This window comes from Oncorhynchus kisutch, linkage group LG23, assembly GCF_002021735.2.
Source record: "Oncorhynchus kisutch isolate 150728-3 linkage group LG23, Okis_V2, whole genome shotgun sequence".
Classification (NCBI taxonomy): domain Eukaryota; kingdom Metazoa; phylum Chordata; class Actinopteri; order Salmoniformes; family Salmonidae; genus Oncorhynchus; species Oncorhynchus kisutch.
Genome location: NC_034196.2, coordinates 7,187,753 through 7,206,871, shown reverse-complemented (window position 1 = coordinate 7,206,871; position 19,119 = coordinate 7,187,753). Strand labels below are relative to the sequence as shown.

Sequence of the window (19,119 nt, the reverse complement as noted above, 5' to 3'; positions counted from 1 at the left end):
TTGTTTACCAAACGCGCTAACCAAAGTAGCTAATTGGACATAAATAACGGACATTATTGAACAAAATCAAGCATTTATTGTGAACCTGGGATTCCTAGGAATGCATTCTGATGAAGTTCAAATGAAACATTTATCATGTATTTTCTGGTTTCTGTTGACTCCAACATGGAGGCTAATTTTTCTATTGTTCTGAGCGCCATCTCAGCTTATTGCAAGTGTTTTTGAAATCTGACACAGCGGTTGCATTAAGGAGAGGTATATCTATAATTCCATTTATATAACTTGTATCCGTCTTTCGGATGGGACGTTAAACGGGTGTCCTGACTCTCTGAGGTCATCAAAGATCCCATGGCACTTATCGTAAAAGTAGGGGTGTTAACCCCGGTGTCCTGGCTAAATTCCCAATCTGGCCCCCAAACCTAATAACCCCCAGTTAACAATTGCCTCATTAATCCCGCTCCTCTCTCTTGTAACTATTCCCCAGGTCGTAGCTGCAAATGAGAATGTGTTCAGTCAACTTACCTGGTAAAATAATATATAATAAAAGATAAATAAATAAAAATCATAATCTAAATTTATGATGAGTATTTCTGTTGAATGATGTGGCTATGTGAATTTGAACATGAATTACGTGTCTATTTAAGATTACTCTGTTTTTCGTACGATGTACCCAATGACTAATGAAACCTTGCTATGTCCTCATTGTGGTTTTACTGACGTGTTTCATACATCTTATTTATACACTTGTCATATTTATGAAATGCATATTGAACAGCAATTATTGAATGCTATCAAATGCTTCTCAAAGATGCCCTCTGGTGGTCAAACTAGCACTAACTAGCATTAATGGTAACAGTGGCTGACAAATAACATGCCTTAGAATTCTGCGGCACCATGCAAGCTATGCTGTAGTACGCTGCAACTTTTAAAGGAAGAACCATGTGTCGTACACGTCGATCTAGAGCCTCCAAAACATGCTCAATGGGTGACATGTCTGGTGAGCATGGAAGACCTGGGACATGTTCAGCTTCCAGGAATGGTGTACAGATCCTTTATAATGCTGAAACATTAGATGGCGGCAGATGATGACATGACAATGGGCCATTCTCGTCACGATATCTATGCATTCAAATTGCCAGCGATAAAATGAAAGTGTTCGCTGCCCATACTATAACCCCACCACCACCATGGGCACTCTGTTTACAAAGTTGACATCAGCAAACCGCACGCTCACACAACGCCATACACGTGGTCGGAGATTGTGAGGCCGGTTAAATGTTTTGACAAATTCTCTAAAACGTCATTGGAGGCTGATTATCTGGCAACAGCTCTGGTGGGCATTCCTGCAGTTAATTGCACGCTCCCTCAACATTTGCAGCATTGTGTTGTGTGACAACTGCACATTTATTTTGTCCCCAGCACAAGGTGCACCTGTGTAAGGATCATGCTGTTTAATCAGCTTCTTGATAATCCATCCACCTGACAGGTGTGGCATATCTTGACAAAAGGCAAAAATGCTCACTAACGGATATAAACCAATTTGTACACAACATTTGAGAGAAATAAAAATGTTGTGCTAATGCAACATTTCTGGTATCTTTCATTTCAGCTCATGAAGTATGGGACCAGCACTTTATAATTTTTTACAGTGTATATAAGGTGTGGGGTGGCATTGGGTGGGAGGAGGGTAAGGCTTTTCTCTCCGTTTCTCTTCTAGGAACAATACAATTCTGCAACGCTACAATGAACCAAACACAGCCAGGAGAGGAGCGCCACTTATTACTTAATCAACCAGTGCTGACTAGGTCATTAGTCTAATTTAGACCCTGACTCTTTATAAACAGGGTGACACACAGAAGGCTCAAAGGAGAACTGTGTGGACTCACTGGCTGCTGCTGCTGCTCTGAGACAGGACAACACTACATGAGGCTAGGTGAAGATAAAGAGTGCGGTGGCCCAACAAGTGTGTATGTAGCAGCCTTTGGTAGAGTATCAGCCAGATCCAATTCACTCCTTTCCCCATATCCCTTGGGCTAACCATTCAATGTTTGCAGATCTGAATGGTCTGGATTGTAGCTTTAACCATGCATAACATAAAACTCCACCACAGCACAGACAGAGCAGTTAAAATCTATAAAAACCCCAGAAAAGGGGAGGATCAGAGCTTGTTATGAGCATGTTGTGACAGAGCATTCCTCTAGAGCACTGTAACTCTCTCTCTCTCAACACAACACACCAATCTTTCAAAACCCCATACTACTGTACAATCGTCCACCACACACAGTAACCAATGCTGGTGACTTAGTTTGGGTAGCCTACAACAGCATTGACCATTTCCAAACAGGAACCAGAGGGGTATTCCTATGCATCAGGTTTGAGAAGTTAACAAGGTAACTTTGGTCATACAAATATGGCTCACTTTTTAGTCAGGTCAATTTATATGGCAACAAATCCATCAGAACTAACCTGCTCCTGGGCAGGCTAACTCTGGACTGATTTTGTCACAACTGAAAATGTAGCATGGACCTGCCTATGGATTGATGTTTCAGCATTGTCTCAATGAAGAGATTGGCGCTCAAATAGCCAAAATACATGCAAACGCAGTTACAAGCCTGCTGGAGTTAGCGGCAGGCGGACGAGCAATATCTAGCTTGTGTTGTAGGATACCCCTCTGGACTGGATAACAACAAACATAACACCACAGTATTGCATTCCTTATGTGTAGCAGCCAGGTAGTCTAGCTACTTTGAGCATTGCAGTTCAATATTGAATTATTGGCTTACAACTGTACAACTGTCTAGACACACGAACGGTGTGATTAAATTTCATTTAATTTCATTTATATTTGGCCAGTGCCTACAGAACAGCTTCCACAACTATGATGTATTACTACTGACTGAGGTCTTATCTTTTAGTGTGTTAACAGGCTGCTGACTGCTGGCCTTGATGTGTGGGCATTTCGCTGATGTGCAAAGGCACACAAACATTTCTCAGTGCATCCTTACTGTAGGCTAGTCACTGACCCCGAAAGACTTTCCTGACTTTCCCCACTAGTCAAAGAGTAGCCATTAGTTGAAGTAATGGCCACAATGTCTGCTACAGAGCCAAAACATAACTATGTTTAGTCCTGGCTTTATTATAAAGTAAATGTATTTAAACAGCAAACATTTCCTGAGCATACTGAAGATTGTGACAGTTCACTAGCAGGCATGTATGTAGTTTAGTAGATCTATGAGGAAACTTATTGAACTAAAAAGTTCCTCCCAGTACCTTCACTCTAAGGTCCTGGGTATATCTGAGCAGCCCATGCAAACAGGATTATTGTGAATTATTAACATTTCAGTTCTGTATGGTCAAGGCAAAGCATGGACAGTAGGGTAGAGCAGAATGCTCCATGTAGCCAGGGAGGGAGAGGGCAGGTAGCTTCAAGCTTGATAAAAAACAGAAACGCCAATGAAACCCCAGAGTGAACACCAAACACCTCTACATTACCCAATACCCACTCTCCAGGACATTCACTATGGATTCAAATCAAAGGAACGCTGCATGTGTTCCGCAGGACAGAATGTTGTGGGAAGTTCAGATATAAATACATTATCTAGAAGTTCAGATGTACATCTCTGACATTGACTAGGCGAGTTCTCTGACATGTCAGCTCTATTTGTGGCATTTCTATGTGGACCCTTCAGTCTGTTGAGTAAGGAGGGGGGTGGGGGTTATGAGTCACTGCACAGCTATCCTGTGCTGGATTAGCCCTGGCGGTGGGTGAAAACACCAGCCTGCCTATTCAGCACTGCTGGGTGTATGTCCACATGTGCAAGGGACAGCAGGAACTCCAACAATGAGCAGAGCAGGGCCGCTGCAGGTGCAGCCTGGGCTGTGGGGAGGGAGGGTGAGGGAGGGGATAGGGCACATTCCTCAGAGGCTTTTTTATATTTTTTATTGTGGACAGCCTTGCTGAGGCATTGCAGAGGCATGGTTAATACAACTATGAGCTAACTGTCTGCTCTCAGAAGCTTTCTGTCCTCTTCTCTCTGGATGGGGCAGTGGGGAAAGTTTAAGCTCTTCTTAGTGCGAAAACAACCTGAGGGTTCCGATTAAGGTCCGAAACATCAAGCTTTTAATAGTCGTTTAAATAAAATAATGTTTAACAAAAAGCGAGTCTTTCACCTTTTCAATTATGATTAAAAAAATGGTTGTGGGTTGTGCCTCAACTCTCACCCTCTTTAAGGGAAATATAATGTAACCTGATCTGCAAGTATGATGAGGGACTTGAGGTGCTTGAAAGTGTAACAATCCTGGCAAATAAATGAATGTCAAAATAAATGCATTGGATTACTTTGGTTAGGCCAACAAAAACACAGTACCCTATTAACAGAAGAGAATCACTAACAAGGTTAATTATGTAAACATTCACCCATAGAGAAATTGTCACCTGTCTGTCTCAGTCAACAGTAATTATCATTTGAGACTATTCTAACAACCATAATTACAGAAAACAGATGTGCAAAACAGATGATTTTCCCGTTGGCGTCCTCCCACAGGTACACAGGCAGGATGAGGTCTCCTCTCCAAGTCCCATCAAAGCCAAGTATGGAAATATTCACCTAGAGAGAATAGGACTATACTAGAGCATGCAAATGGATTGACGACAATGGGTTGTTCTGCTTGACTTCCACTGGGTTTGTGTTAATAACCTACATGCAATCTTTAGCTGAACGCATTGGGCATGTGTGAATACCCAGACTTACATTCGAAATAATAGGCTGATTAGGTATGTGAATTTCTTAAAAATGTAGTACACTTTAAAATGCCAGGATGTCATCTAGGCTTTTCATTTAGTAGAATTTGATGACCACTACTGAGAAAGATAAGCATCTTTACAGACCCATGTTTGACAACAGCTGATAATCAGATAAGAGGACAGGGGTAAGTAGTAGGCAAGACAGATTTAGGATAGTAGGCAAGAGATTTTAAAACCACAGACAGCTGCCAACTTTGTCCAAAATCAGTCTATAGTTTTAAGATGTCTGGAGTTTGCCAAATATTTAAGTCGCTAGTCACAGTGATACTTTCCAGATCAAAACAAGGCAGCCAAAAGTTCTATATTAACCAGCAACTAAGAAATAGGACTGATTTAGAACTTGTTCATGTTAAATTTTATGGTATGTTCAAGGTGTGTTGCATTGATGTTACGTAATGTTTATTTTTTTTGCTGACCAACTTTGCCACTGTATCTAAAGTGTGCCAACTTATTTGAATCTAAAGTCCAGTGTGTCTGGTATGAACTGATATTTCTCACAGTTTAGGCCATGGGTACTCAACTCTTACCCTATGAGGTCCGGAGCCTGCTAGTTTTGTGTTTTACCTGATAACTAATTGCGCACACCTGGAGTCCCAGATATAAATCAGTCTCTGATTAGAGGGGAACAATAATTTTTAAAAATGCAGTTTAACTGGCTTCGCGGTTCAGAATTGAGTTTGAGGGGTATAGGCTATTCAAAATAAGGACCCACACACACAACCATGGTTAAAAACAAAACAGTGTGCTGCTTACCTCTATAGACTGTGATGGAATCTTCAGTTTGGAAAGGCTGGGCTTGGTGCTTTTCAAGTCTGGTAAGGGTTCATGATAAGACTGTCCATGGAAGCCTTCAGGAGAGGGCTTGAGATCCGGAGACTCGCTGGTCACCTGGTCCTGGCCGTCCATGGGCCGGACGTAGGCTGTGGGCTTCTGGGGCATGACCAGATTTGGTTTAGAGGCCAGTGGTAGAGGGAATGTCTGAGAGGGCAGGGTTGTTGCTCCCTCGATGGCCAGAAGTGGGATGTCTCTCTGGGGGTCATCCAGAGGGGACCCCTCCATTGGGACAGGGGAGTCAGGATGCAGGGGGGATCCTTGGTGCCTGTCAGGGGTGTCCTGGGGCTCAGAGTCACTGGAATGTAGGGGGGATAGGGGTTCAGCTGGGGGGGACAGGGTGGAGAGGACCGGAGTAAGACTGGCACACTCCCTCAGGTCTGGCCAGGGGCAGGGTTCAGCTTTCCCCTGGAGGGGATCAGGGCTGGCCTGGCCTTGACTGAGACCCAGTGAGGACTGGGTGTGGGAGGAGGGAACAGGGAGCCTCTTCAGAGGCTGAGAAGTTTGCCTGCTAATGGAGGGACCACCACTACCATTCTGGCCTGCCCCGTACAGAGGAGTGTTCTGGAATGCAGGCTTCACTCTGTCTCGGCTGTGAGATGGCCGCCTATATGTTGTGGTGACGTGAGATGGGGGGTCATTAGAGAAGCTACTGTCCAAACACAGATGAGAGTTGGAGATGTTCACATCTTCATAACTACCCAGCATCCTCTGTATACGGCTGGAAAGCTCATCTCCTTTGTTTGTCTGAAACAGAAAATAAAAGTTTAGGTTCTGCAGACAATGTTGGGACAATTGATTATAACAGGGTTCTTATCAGATCTGCAATGGTTGTTGTTAGCCTTGAAAATGAATGATAGAGAGTAAGACGAGAATAACAATAGCATCTTGTTACATGCTCTTTCTTGTTATAGAAGTTGACCCTAAACTGCTAACGCGTACTTAGAATCGCTAGTCCAGGCCTACCTTTTAACTAAACCGAGAGCAACATGCAGTGAGGGTGATATTGTAGTTCACAAATAAAAAAAGTATGTCAGTTTAGGTGAGGTCCTGATAAACATTTATGTACAGTGGGGCAAAAAAGTATTTAGTCAGCCACCAATTGTGCAAGTTCTCCCACTTAAAAAGATGAGGCCTGTAATTTTAATCATAGGTACACTTCAACTATGACAGACAAAATGAGGGGGATTTTTTTTTATTTTTTTTAATCTTTTAATGAATTTATTTGCAAATTATGGTGGAAAATAAGTATTTGGTCACCTACAAACAAGTAAGACAACTTCTTTAAGAGGCTCCTCTGTCCTCCACTCGTTACCTGTATTAATGGCACCGGTTTGAACTTGTTATCAGTATAAAAAGACCTGTTCACAACCTCAAACAGTCACACTCCAAACTCCATTATGGCCAAGACCAAAGAGCTGTCAAAGGACACCAGAAACAAAATTGTAGACCTGCACCAGGCTGGGAAGACTGAATCTGCAATAGGTAAGCAGCTTGGTTTGAAGAAATCAACTGTGAGAGCAATTATTAGGAAATGGAAGACATACAAGACCACTGATAATCTCCCTCGATCTGCAAGCTCTCACCCCGTGGGGTCAAAATTATCACAAAAACGGTGAGCAAAAATCCCACAACTACACGGGGGGACCTAGTGAATGACCTGCAGAGAGCTGGGACCAAAGTAACAAAGCCTACCATCAGTAACACACTATGCCGCCAGGGACTCAAATCCTGCAGTGCCAGACGTGTCCCCCTGCTTAAGCCGGGCCTGTCTGAAGTTTGCTAGAGAGCATTTGGATGATCCAGAAGAAGATTGGGAGAATGTCATATGGTCAGATGAAACCAAAATATAACTTTTTGGTAAAAACTCAACTCGTCGTGTTTGGAGGACAAAGAATGCTGAGTTGTATCCAAAGAACACCATACCTACTGTAAAGCATGGGGGTGGAAACATCATGCTTTGGGGCTGTTTTTCTGCAAAGGGACCAGGACGACTGATCCGTGTAAAGGAAAGAATGAATGGGGCCATGTATCGTGAGATTTTGAGTGAAAACCTCCTTCCATCAGCAAGGGCACTGAAGATGAAACGTGGCTGGGTCTTTCAGCATGACAATGATCCCAAACACACCGCCCGGGCAACGAAGGAGTGGCTTCGTAAGAAGCATTTCAAGGTCCTGGAGTGGCCTAGCCAGTCTCCAGATCTCAACCCCATAGAAAATCTTTGGAGGGAGTTGAAAGTCCGTGTTGCCCAGCAACAGCCCCAAAACATCACTGCTCTAGAGGAGATCTGCATGGAGGAATGGGCCAAAATACCAGCAACAGTGTGTGAAAACCTTGTGAAGACTTACAGAAAACATTTGACCTCTGTTATATACCCTTTGGCAGTGACAAAGTATTGAGATAAACTTGTTATTGACCAAATACTTATTTTCCACCATAATTAGCAAATAAATTCATTAATAATCCTACAATGTGATTTTCTGGACTTTTTTTTTCTAATTTCGCCTGTCATAGTTAAAGTGTACCTATGATGACATTTACAGGCCTCTCCCATCTTTTGAAGTGGGAGAATTGCACAATTGGTGGCTGACTAAATACTTTTTTGCCCCACTATATCTAAATGTACTGTTGCCTTTTGAGTCTCTGTGTATGTATTGCCCAAAATTTCAAATATTGGCTGACTATTTACAGCAGCCAACCAATGTGACCTTACAAAGTGGTAGACTAGACAAAGTTCTCTGTGACAGTAGCTAGCTTACCCCCTGGGGTTGGATTCCATGTATGGGATCACTAGTCACACCAAACAAAATCCTCAGAAAAGGGCAATGTTGAGTTGAGGCAGAAGGATGTGTCCTAATTCGCCACCCTTCTCCCAAATCGTACACTTGCCTCGCGGCAGAGTGCGCTATGCCACTGCTTATAAGGATAAGAAATCAAAGATGTGTCAAAAATTATATCCAACGCCCTTTGTACACATTTGCCAATACTGTATACCCAGTATAGTATAGAAACATTATGACACTCTGGATACCGCCCAACTCTATTTTCAGCTGATAGGAGTGGAACCCGGTGTGGGGGTCTGCTGCATTAGCCCAGCTGTGACAAGAACTGACGAGTGCGTTCCGAGATGCCATACTGCACACCACTGTTATTTGCCCGTTTGTGGCCAGCCTGTTAGCTTGCATGATTCCTGCCATTCTCCTTCAACCTCTCATCAACAAGCTGTTTTCGTCTATAGGACTGCCGCTGACTGGATGTTTTTTTGTTTGTCGCACCGTTCTCGGTAAACCCTATAATCTTTTGCGCGTGAAAAGTGCAGAAGGCAGGCCATCTCTGAGATAGTGGAACTGGTACCCCTGGCACTGACGATCATATCATACCACACCCACGTTGTTTAGGTCACTTGTTTTGCCCATACTAGTGTTCAATGGAACAGTAATTGAATGCCTCGATGACAGTCTGCCTGCTTTATATAAACAAGCCACGGCAACGTGACTCAATGTCTATAGGAGCAAACTATAAACTGGCCACCGAGTGTATACCATGTCCATGCTGTAAGACAACTCCATCAGACCCAATAAGACCGCACCGTGGTTTCAATGGTTCTTAACACCTGAGTCACCCGTTTCAGCCGAAAACCTCCTGGACATGTTATTTGATGGATCTATTTATTCTGGAGCAGCCCATAGCAGAAAGCCTGTGCAGTAGACCGGAGCTCTAGAGTTGTTCAATAAAACATCTCTAATGTCTGAGCTACTGTTCTATTATGACGCATCTAGGAAAGCTTAGACGCTCATGAACACGCACGTGTTGACGGTTTTGCTCTACGAAACTCACAAGCCACACAGGACTCATTAGAATGCAAGTGCTTGTGATAATTCCAGATTTTTTTTCCTTACCTTTGTTATAGCTACCAAACATGCATCAAACACTTACAAACAGATCCCAGACATGGGTATTAGACAATTGCAGTCTGGAATGATTTTTTAATTAACTGTGCAAACCAGTTATATGGGATATCGCAATATTTGGAGTATCATAGAAGAGGTCTCCCCCGATATCACACAACCCTCCTAATAGAGGAGAAAGGCGAGAACTGCCATGAGCCTGGAGCTAGCCTATACTTCAGTTACTACTAGACATCGACCACATTGCGATTACAGAAGGGTATGCACACAGGTGACCACTTCCTGAGCAAATCATAAATACATCAAGAAGCTCTGAAGAGTTTCTAATAAAAAGGTTGGAATCGGGTTCACAACACCTCTCTTAAGAGCAAACAGCAACGCAAATAGTACACAGTTCTACATGGTTATTAGAACTGAAGGAGGACATAGGCCTAGAGGTAAACAGGAACCAAACTCACCTTGTAGGGTTCCCCAAAAAGGGGAACGTTCTCCTGGTAGAACTCCTTCTCCTGGAGGGCTTCCTGGTTCCGCCTCTCCCACTCTCGGATGCGAAGGAGATTCCGCTCTTCATTGTGGCTGCAGTGAATCAGACAGACACAGGACATAAAAAAATCGACGCCACTGTTTACTCATTGGCCAAATCATAACTTGAAATTTGTGCGCAAGTCTGAATTTCTGTAGACATCAATATGATTTACACAGAAGTCTGAGTACACACCTAGTCAATCTAGGCGTAGTACTGTCCAGGGGGATGTCATCATGTGTGCTCATCATAACTGGAGATGGGTGTATGTGTGCTTATATTGGAAACAGGTGTAATTATATACAAACAGTCCTATGGGTTGCCATCACATTTGGGGGAGCCATAAGATAAGGCTGAAATATGATTTTAAGTGTAAACCACTTAGGCTTGGGCGGTATCCAGATGTTCACGTCGGCAAAAAAGTTATTGGGCTTCTTTTACAAAAATACTAACAAAATGAACAGCGAAATCACACAGACGATGTTAGCTAAAGGCTAACGAGAGAAAACAAACAAACTAATTGCAAAGACTGGCAAATCCAGCTCAGAGTTGAACCGAAAATCATTCTTCTGCTCCCTTAAACTAACCGTGATGGCATTTTTGATTCGTTTTTGTGAGACATGTGGCCACTTTGGTTAGTTTCCCACTGCTTCAATTGAAGGGTGTTGCACAAACCACTCTGTTGCTCCCACTATTCATGACTTTATTAGGTGTGACTGCATCGGCTACAGAAAAATCCCCATGCACGCATTCAATTTATTTAGTCAGGCAAGCACATTATTCACATTAAACGTCACTCGCTCTGAGCCTTCTAGTACTTGTTCCCCTTGCTCTGCATGGGTAACGCTACTTCGATAGTGACTGTTGTCGTTGTGTTGCTGGTTCGAGCCCAGGGAGGAGCGAGAAGAAGGACGGAAGCTATACTGTTACACTGGCAATACTAAAGTGCCTATAATAACATCCAATAGTCAAAGGTTAATGAAATACAAATGGTAGAGGGAAATAGTCCTTTAATTCCAAAAATAACTACAACCTAAAACTTGTTACCTGAGAATATTGAAAACTAGAAGGAACCACCAGCTTTCATATGTTCTGATGTTCTGAGCAAGGAACTGAAACATTAGCACATATTGAAATTTTACTTTCTTCTCCAACACTTTGTTTTTGCATTATTTAAACCAAATTGAACAGGTTTCATTATTTGAGGCTAAATGGATTTTATTGATGTATTATATTAAGTTAAAAGTGTTCATTCAGTACTGATGTAATTGTCATTACAAAAAAAAAAAAAAAAAAACGGTATCGGTGTTGAAAATTCATAATCGGTCGACCTCTAGTCTCGACCCCGCCCTGTGCAACTGGACTTCCTGACAGGCAGCCCCCAGGTGGTGAAGGTAGGTAACAACATTTCCACCCCCCTGATCCTCAACACTGGGGCCCCACAAGGGTGCGTTCTGAGCCCTCTCCTGTACTCCCTGTTCACCCACGACTGCGTGGCCATGCACGCCTCCAACTCAACTTGGCTTGTCACCAAAAGCACTCAAACTTCTACAGATCCACAACTGTAAGGCTCTCCAGAGGGTAGTGACATCTGCACAAGGCATCACCGGGGGCAAACTACCTGCCCTCCAGGACACCTACACCACCCGATGTCACAGGAAGGCCATAAAGATCATCAAGGACAACAACCACCCGAGCCACTGCCTGTTCACCCCGCTATCATCCAGAAGGCGAGGTCAGTACAGGTGCATCAAAGCAGCGACTGAGAGACTGAAAAACAGCTTCTATCTCAAGGCCATCAGACTGTTAACCTCTCTGAGCACGGAACCCGGTAGCGGGCTGAAATTCGACAACATACGTGATCGCTACATAAAGTCATATTAAACATTCATGAAAATACAAGTGACTCACTTATCGAAAGCCTAGAATCTTGCTAATCCAACTGCGTTGTTAGATTTAAAAAAGGATTTACTGCGAAAGAAGATGCGATTATCTGAGCATAGAGCCCCATAAAAAAAAGTTTAACCAGCACAGGCGTAACATAATCACAAACTGCATTAAAATAAATCGTTTACCTTTGACGATCTTCGTCTGTTTGCAATTGCAATGCTCATTGTTACACAATGAATGATCTTTTGTTTGATCAAATCCGTTTTTATAGCCTAACACAAAACATTTTGTGAACCGCTTGTGTCGGGATTCCGACACATTCCAGGTAAATAACACACCCAGAACGTGACTTTCCCAGTCATGTTTGGTTTCACTGCAATCAACTGGTTTGTTTGTAACACAATCAAACCTGATGGGTCATTTCACGGGACGTATTGACTGAAAGAAACGGATTTGAAGACAGCAAGTCCTGACATCATTGTGCACCAATGATTTGCCTGCTGTTTCGTTGATTGACTGTATTTTAACCCAATGACCACTGATCGTCTTGAAATCTAGCTGGGTAGATAGCCAATGAGCTGAGGTAAACGGCAATAGGTCATGTTTATGTGTTGCAAGACCAACACATGTAGTAAGCTCTGGCGTAAAGAGAGTAATTCGCTATTGAAGTTTCATACCGGAAGGAGAAACACATTACGCACAGCGTTGTTTCGCATATTCAGCTGATATATATATATATATATAAAATCATTATGGCGACTAAGTCAGGGAAAGCTAAATCTAAGTCTAGATATACAGATGTACACAATTTAATCATTATGGCGACTAAGTCAGGGAAAGCTAAATCTAAGTCTAGATATACAGATGTACACAATTTTTTGAATAAATTGAATGGGAATGTGAGACAGATTGTTGTAGGACTATTCATTTAGCGATTATGGAGGAATATTTTTTGAACGGGAGAGGACATTGTTTTGGACTTATGCGAATGCCCTTGTTTGAAATTAATAATATAAAATATTATTTGTGATTTTTATTTATTTTAGAAGCATTATATAGACATGAAATGTCATGAAATGTGAGATGCGTGTGTCTGCCGCCCCACCCCAACCCACATGAAATAGCCGATTTGATGCTGTTGAGGGGAGGGCAGGCCCACACAACAATGGCCAAAGTGAAATGGAGACAGTAGATAAAGCTGGTCTGTTGTAATATAATAAAGACAGTAGATCTAGCTGAAATGTCATAATATAAAATAGACAGTAGATCTAGCTGAAATGTCATAATATAAAATAGACAGTAGATCTAGCAGGTCATAATAATACACTGCTCAAAAAGATAAAGCAAACACTTAAACAACACAATGTAACTCCAAGTCAATCACACTTCTATGAAATCAAACTGTCCACTTAGGAAGCAACACTGATTGACAATACATTTCACATGCTGTTGTGCAAATGGAATAGACAACAGGTGGAAATTATAGGCAATTAGCAAGACACCCCCAATAAAGGAGTGGTTCTGCAGGTGGTGACCACCGTACAGACCACTTCTCAGTTCCTATGCTTCCTGGCTGATGTTTTGGTCACTTGAATGCTGGCGGTGCTTTCACTCTAGTGGTATCATGAGACAGAGTCTACAACACACACAAGTGGCTCAGGTAGTGCAGCTCATCCAGGATGGCACATCAATGTGAGCTGTGGCAAGAAGGTTTGCTGAACTCCAGCAGGCCACAAATGTGCATGTGTCTGCTCAAACGGTCAGAAACAGACTCCATGAGGGTGGTATGAGGGCCCGACGTCCACAGGTGGGGTTGTGCTTACAGCCCAACACCGTGCAGGACGTTTGGCATTTGCCAGAGAACACCAAGATTGGAAAATTCGCCACTGGCGCCCTGTGCTCTTCACAGATGAAAGCAGGTTCACACTGAGAACATGTGACAGATGTGACAGAGTCTGGAGACGCCGTGGAGAACGTTCTGCTGCCTGCAACATCCTCCAGCATGACCGGTTTGGCGGTGGGTCAGTCATGGTGTGGGGTGGCATTTCTTTGGGGGGCCACACATCACTCCATGTGCTCGCCAGAGGTAGCCTGATTGCCATTAGGTACAGAGATGAGATCCTCAGACCCCTTGTGAGACCATATGCTGGTGCGGTTGGCCCTGGGTTCCTCCTAATGCTAGACCTCATGTGGCTGGAGTGTGTCAGCAGTTCCTGCAAGAGGAAGGCATTGATGCTATGGACTGCCCCGCCGGTTCCCCAGACCTGAATCCAATTGAGCACATCTGGGACATCATGTCTCGCTCCATCCACCAACGCCACGTTGCACCACAGACTCTCCAGGAGTTGTTGGATGCTTTAGTTCAGGTCTGGGAGGAGATCCCTCAGGAGACCATACGCCACCTCACCAGGAGCATGCCCAGGCGTTGAAGGGAGGTCATACAGGCACGTGGAGGCCACACACACTACTGAGCCTCATTTTGACTTGTTTTAAGGACATTACATCAAAGTTGGATCAGCCTGTAGTATGGTTATCCACTTTAATTTTGAGTGTGACTCCAAATCCAGACCTCCATGGGTTGATAATTTGTTGTCAGCACATGCAACTATGTAAAGAAAACAGTATTTAACAAGAATATTTCATTCATTCAGATCTAGGATGTGTTAGTGTCCCCTTTATTTTTTTGAGCAGTGTATATTATTTTGTTCACCCATAATGACAGTGAACATGTTGATTTTTTGTTTTCAAATGTTTTGTAAATACAAAAATATCTCATTTACATAAGTATTCACAGTATACATAAGTATTCACATCCCTGAGTAAATACTTTGGGAGCAATTAAAGCCGTGAGCCTTTCTAGGTAAGTCTCTAAGAGCTTTCTACACCTGGATTGTGCAACATTTGCCCAGGATTATTATTTTTTTTTTATTTAATTCTTGCCAATAATTCTTGATTTTTTTTTTGCAGATTTTAGTAAAAACTAACTCGGTCACTCAGGAACATTCACTGTCTTCTTGGTAAGCAACTCCAGTGTAGATTTGGCCATGTGTTTTAGGTTATTGTCCTGCTGAAAGGTGAATTCATCTCCCACTGTCTGGTGGAAAGCAGTTCTTGGCTCCATTACATACATTTTTTTATCCTGAAAACTCCCCAATCCTTAAATATTACAAGCATACCCATAACATGATGCAGCCACCACTGTGGTTGAAAATATGGAGTAGTACTAATTATTACCCTCTTCACCCCATCTTAACTTACATCTCTGCTCCCTGTCATTACACGAGGAAGGCACATGAAAACACCAGGCAGAGGACAAGCTGGGTCATTCCTGAGAGCTAGGCCTGGAGAAAGATCAACATGTGGGTTACCCTGTATCATTAGGCTACTCAGAACTCACTGACTGATATAGATTGGGGGTAGTGAAAAGATATTCAGGCACTGATGTAAACACAATGGAAGTGAAATATAAAACTGTATTAATTGGCTATGTCATAGCTCATTTCTAAAGATAAATATTGGCATATGACGAGCAAAAAATAAGTATCTGCTATATGACAAGTTATTCAGTGGGTGATGAGGATTTCAGATAAAAAGTAGGGGGCCAAAAACATAAATTGCCCCCCTAATCTAAGTGGTAGTGGCTTAACCTGCCCGATGGCTCAGCTCTCACACACACATCCAGCTCAGCTCCTGACTAATCAAATCAGACTGATTCGTTATCAAAAGAAAAAAAGTGTATCTTTCCAGCATCGTGTCAGAGCCCATTTATCTAGATGCGTATTGAATCGTGTTTGTAAGGAGAGATGCACATCCCTACACAATACCAATTTTGCCATACTTCTTAGTATTGTGGCAAGGAAACAAAACATGAATCTGATTTAACGTTTTTAGAAAAACAGTCCTAATGTTGGAAACAAACATGTTATCCAGAGTCACATTAATTTGTTTCACACAATATTGTACATACACGAGGACTTTTCTGCTTCATGTTTTCGTTTTTGCCATGGAAAAACATTGATACTGATATGTCACAGCCCAAGCTAGTAGGCTAGTTCTCCTGGGCCATACACACCTTTAGGTTTAGTTTCATGAGCAGACATCAGCTGGCTACAATAGTTTATTCCAGAAGACAGGTCTAATGCCATACCAAAGCATTAGACCAATTTAACTTTCATGAACCCAAACAGGGATGTACTTCTGTGAATATTATTATTATAAACTCCTGTTTTGAGGTCAGTGTTGTGACACCGAGTGACAGAGCCTCGCATGTTATTCGTCTCAAACCTGATATTCAAAGTTTCTGATTGTCTTCAAAAGATTGCTAGAAACGTACAATTAACGGGCACAATGTTAACTTGCATTCCTCCCTTTCCCTGAGTTTGGGGCAATGGGCTTTATTGGAAAACAGGTTGGGAAAACGGTTTCAATTGACACCACTGTAAAAGGCTGTAAATGCGCAGGAGGCGTAGCTAACTAGTCGCCATATTCAATCTCCTGGTTAGCAAGTTAGATTGAATGCCAACACGGAATGATTGAATGTAGCTACACTAGTTCTTCTGTAAAACGTTTAACTACGGTTAACGGTACCTAGCTATTAGCTTATAAGGTTAATCCACAACAGCTAAAAATAGTTAGCTATTACAGCATGCCAACTGCTAGATACAGTAAGGATTAGCTAGGCATCGATTTACCTAACCAATTATTTCCATCTGACACTTACGAGTGTGAGCTAACTGTCTAACTAATTGCCTAACTAGCAACTACATTCATGTGAAACAGTTAGCGCGTTTAAACTCACAGTACCACACGTTAAATTACCTAACGTAGCTAGCTAACGTTAATGGGCAATTATTTTACTAAACCGTGCTATCCAAAATAGTTGTTAGCAAACTACACTGTTAATTTAAGTACGATGGCATGTTTTGAAGTTAGCTCACAGCCTTATAGCTACCTAACGTTAGTTATATAAACACACACCGATGTCGTCGATCAGCTGGTTAGAAGTGGCACAAGCTTGCTAACTAAATCACACTACACAGCTGTGGTGAGCAGTGATTCCACCAAAAACGGTATGGTAACGCAGTTGTATTACGTTTAACTGATAACTTTTACAACAAGCCTCTCTAGCTACATTCAAACGTATATCAAAGTAACATGCCAAAATTCTAATTTTAGACTAGCTGCTCTTCTTAGTTTGCTCACTATGCTGTGTAAATTGATTGACCTAGCTAGCTAGTTCGTAGACTAGCTAACATTATCATTGTCTGCTTACCTTGAGCGAGCTGCCATGGTGCACGTCAAAAACAAAATTTCAAGTTGCTTGCCATGTGTTATTGACAATCCGTGATTGGATTATTTATCAGTCAAATACCATCGTATTCTTTAAATAACTGTCAATAACAGCGACCGCTGTGAAGCAAGCAAGAATAACTATGTACTTCCGGGTCACGGATTTCATCTTCTTATTCTTTGGGAATTTGGTTGGCGGATCGCATCCAACTTTTAAGTGCATAGAGCGCCACCTGCTGTACTGGCGTGTGAGACCATTCATGGCCTACCTACATTATATTCTTAGATTCAATAATGCAAAATTGTGGAAAAGGAAAATTACCCTACCACCTACTAGCTCCCTCAACAACAACAAAAACACCACCCCTCCACTATTTAACCTTACCTAGTCCTACTCCAGAGCAACGGTCTGAGAGGACATATCACTACCACTCAACAACCCCTGCAGCTGTTTCCCAAATACTTCTCTGCCGCTTCCACCACAACCTATATTTTCTGTCTTTCCATCCATTTTACCCCCAATTTCATGGGGAGAATCTTGTCTCACCGCTACAACTCCCGTACGTGCTCGGGAGAGACGAAGGTCCAAAGCCGTGCGTCCTCCGAAACACAACCCAACCCAACCCAGCCAATTGTGCATCGCCCCATGGACCTCCCGGTCACGGCCGGCTGCGACAGAGCCTGGGCTCGAACCCAGGGTCTCTGGTGGCACAGCTAGCAAGCATTTCGCTACACTCGCATTAACATCTGCTAACCATGTGTATGTGACAAATAAAATTTGATTTGATTTGACGCTGTGCCCTAGACCACTGTGCCACCCGGGAGTCCCCCTTTCCATCAATTTCTACAGTACAATTGACAACCATGGCTATAAATGCTAAAAAAAGCTCACCTTACTGAAGCACATTTTCTTCCCATCACCCTCTCTTGATCTCTGCCTACTCACAGGAATCCTCTCAGGATCCTTCTCTCTGTAGCTATCTTCCTCTACCACTCTCTTCACTGCTTCGGCATACGACACTCTCTGTACTACTCTAACCCTGGCAACCTCAATCTGCCTTTCTCCCACCGGACACCTCCGATCTCCAGCCCCATGATCACCCCCACAACTAACAGACACAACTTACTCCACAGATATAACTCCTTTCAACGGCACCCTGCTCTGGAGAGCAAAGCACAGTTCTTGTCCCTAATCTCGTAATCCACAGCGCCGTCTCCCTCTGAGCAGAGGAAACACACTCTGAGTAACCTTCACCAACTCAACAGTCCCCAACCTCTCCTCCACCCAACCTGACACCACATATAGATCAACCAAACAGCCAGGATCCATTCTCTCTACAAATCTCACTCCCACTGGGCCAAAATCATCCTTATCAACCTTGGGATAAGCATCCTTGGGACGAGGCCCGAATTCGACGATCCTTGCCGCAGGTACTTCACCCTCATGCTCAACAAGTTCCATCTCTGAACTACTGGAGCACCTGTCCCTGTTTTTGCACTATTCGCACCCACCTTCCTCACCTCACTACTTTCCTCTACATTCAACTTCTTCTCAGCAGTCATCACTGCACCTGACACCACATTTAATTCCTCCTCCTCCTCATCCCGTTCCATTTCCTCCTCAAGCTCTTCCAAAAGTTCTGTGCATTCCTCCATTCCATATTCACTCAAAAAATATTTTTCTTGCCCATCATCTTCTCCTTCACCAGATCTTTCAGTAGGCTGGTGTAATCCCCCACTCCATGTTTGGGTCACAGATTTTTGGAATCCTTCAGAATAACAGTTCCATCCTGTCAATAAAATAAAAGGGTATTTGTCACATGCAAGTGTAGACTAACAGTGAAATGCTTACTCACAGGTCTTTTCCAACAGTA

The 19,119-nt window shown here is 42.9% G+C and overlaps 1 protein-coding gene across 4 annotated transcripts in view; it reads right to left on the bottom strand.

Annotated features, from left to right (window-relative positions):
• LOC109877937 (AF4/FMR2 family member 1-like) overlaps positions 1-17,393 on the bottom strand; it is a 71,962-nt gene extending 54,569 nt beyond the window's left edge. For 2 of the 4 annotated variants that reach the window (XM_031802756.1, XM_031802757.1), the window contains exons 1-3: positions 10,262-10,866; positions 10,002-10,119; positions 5,558-6,382 (exon numbers count right to left, since the gene is read on the bottom strand). In XM_031802756.1, the coding sequence (XP_031658616.1) occupies positions 5,558-6,382; positions 10,002-10,119; positions 10,262-10,317 (999 nt within the window). In that variant the 5' untranslated portion in view covers positions 10,318-10,866. Of the gene's footprint in view, positions 1-5,557; positions 6,383-10,001; positions 10,120-10,261; positions 10,867-15,214; positions 15,298-17,228 lie in introns of those variants that run through there. The other 2 variants (XM_031802758.1, XM_020470170.2) reach the window with 2 other exon arrangements.
• Positions 17,394-19,119: the final 1,726 nt, after the last annotated feature.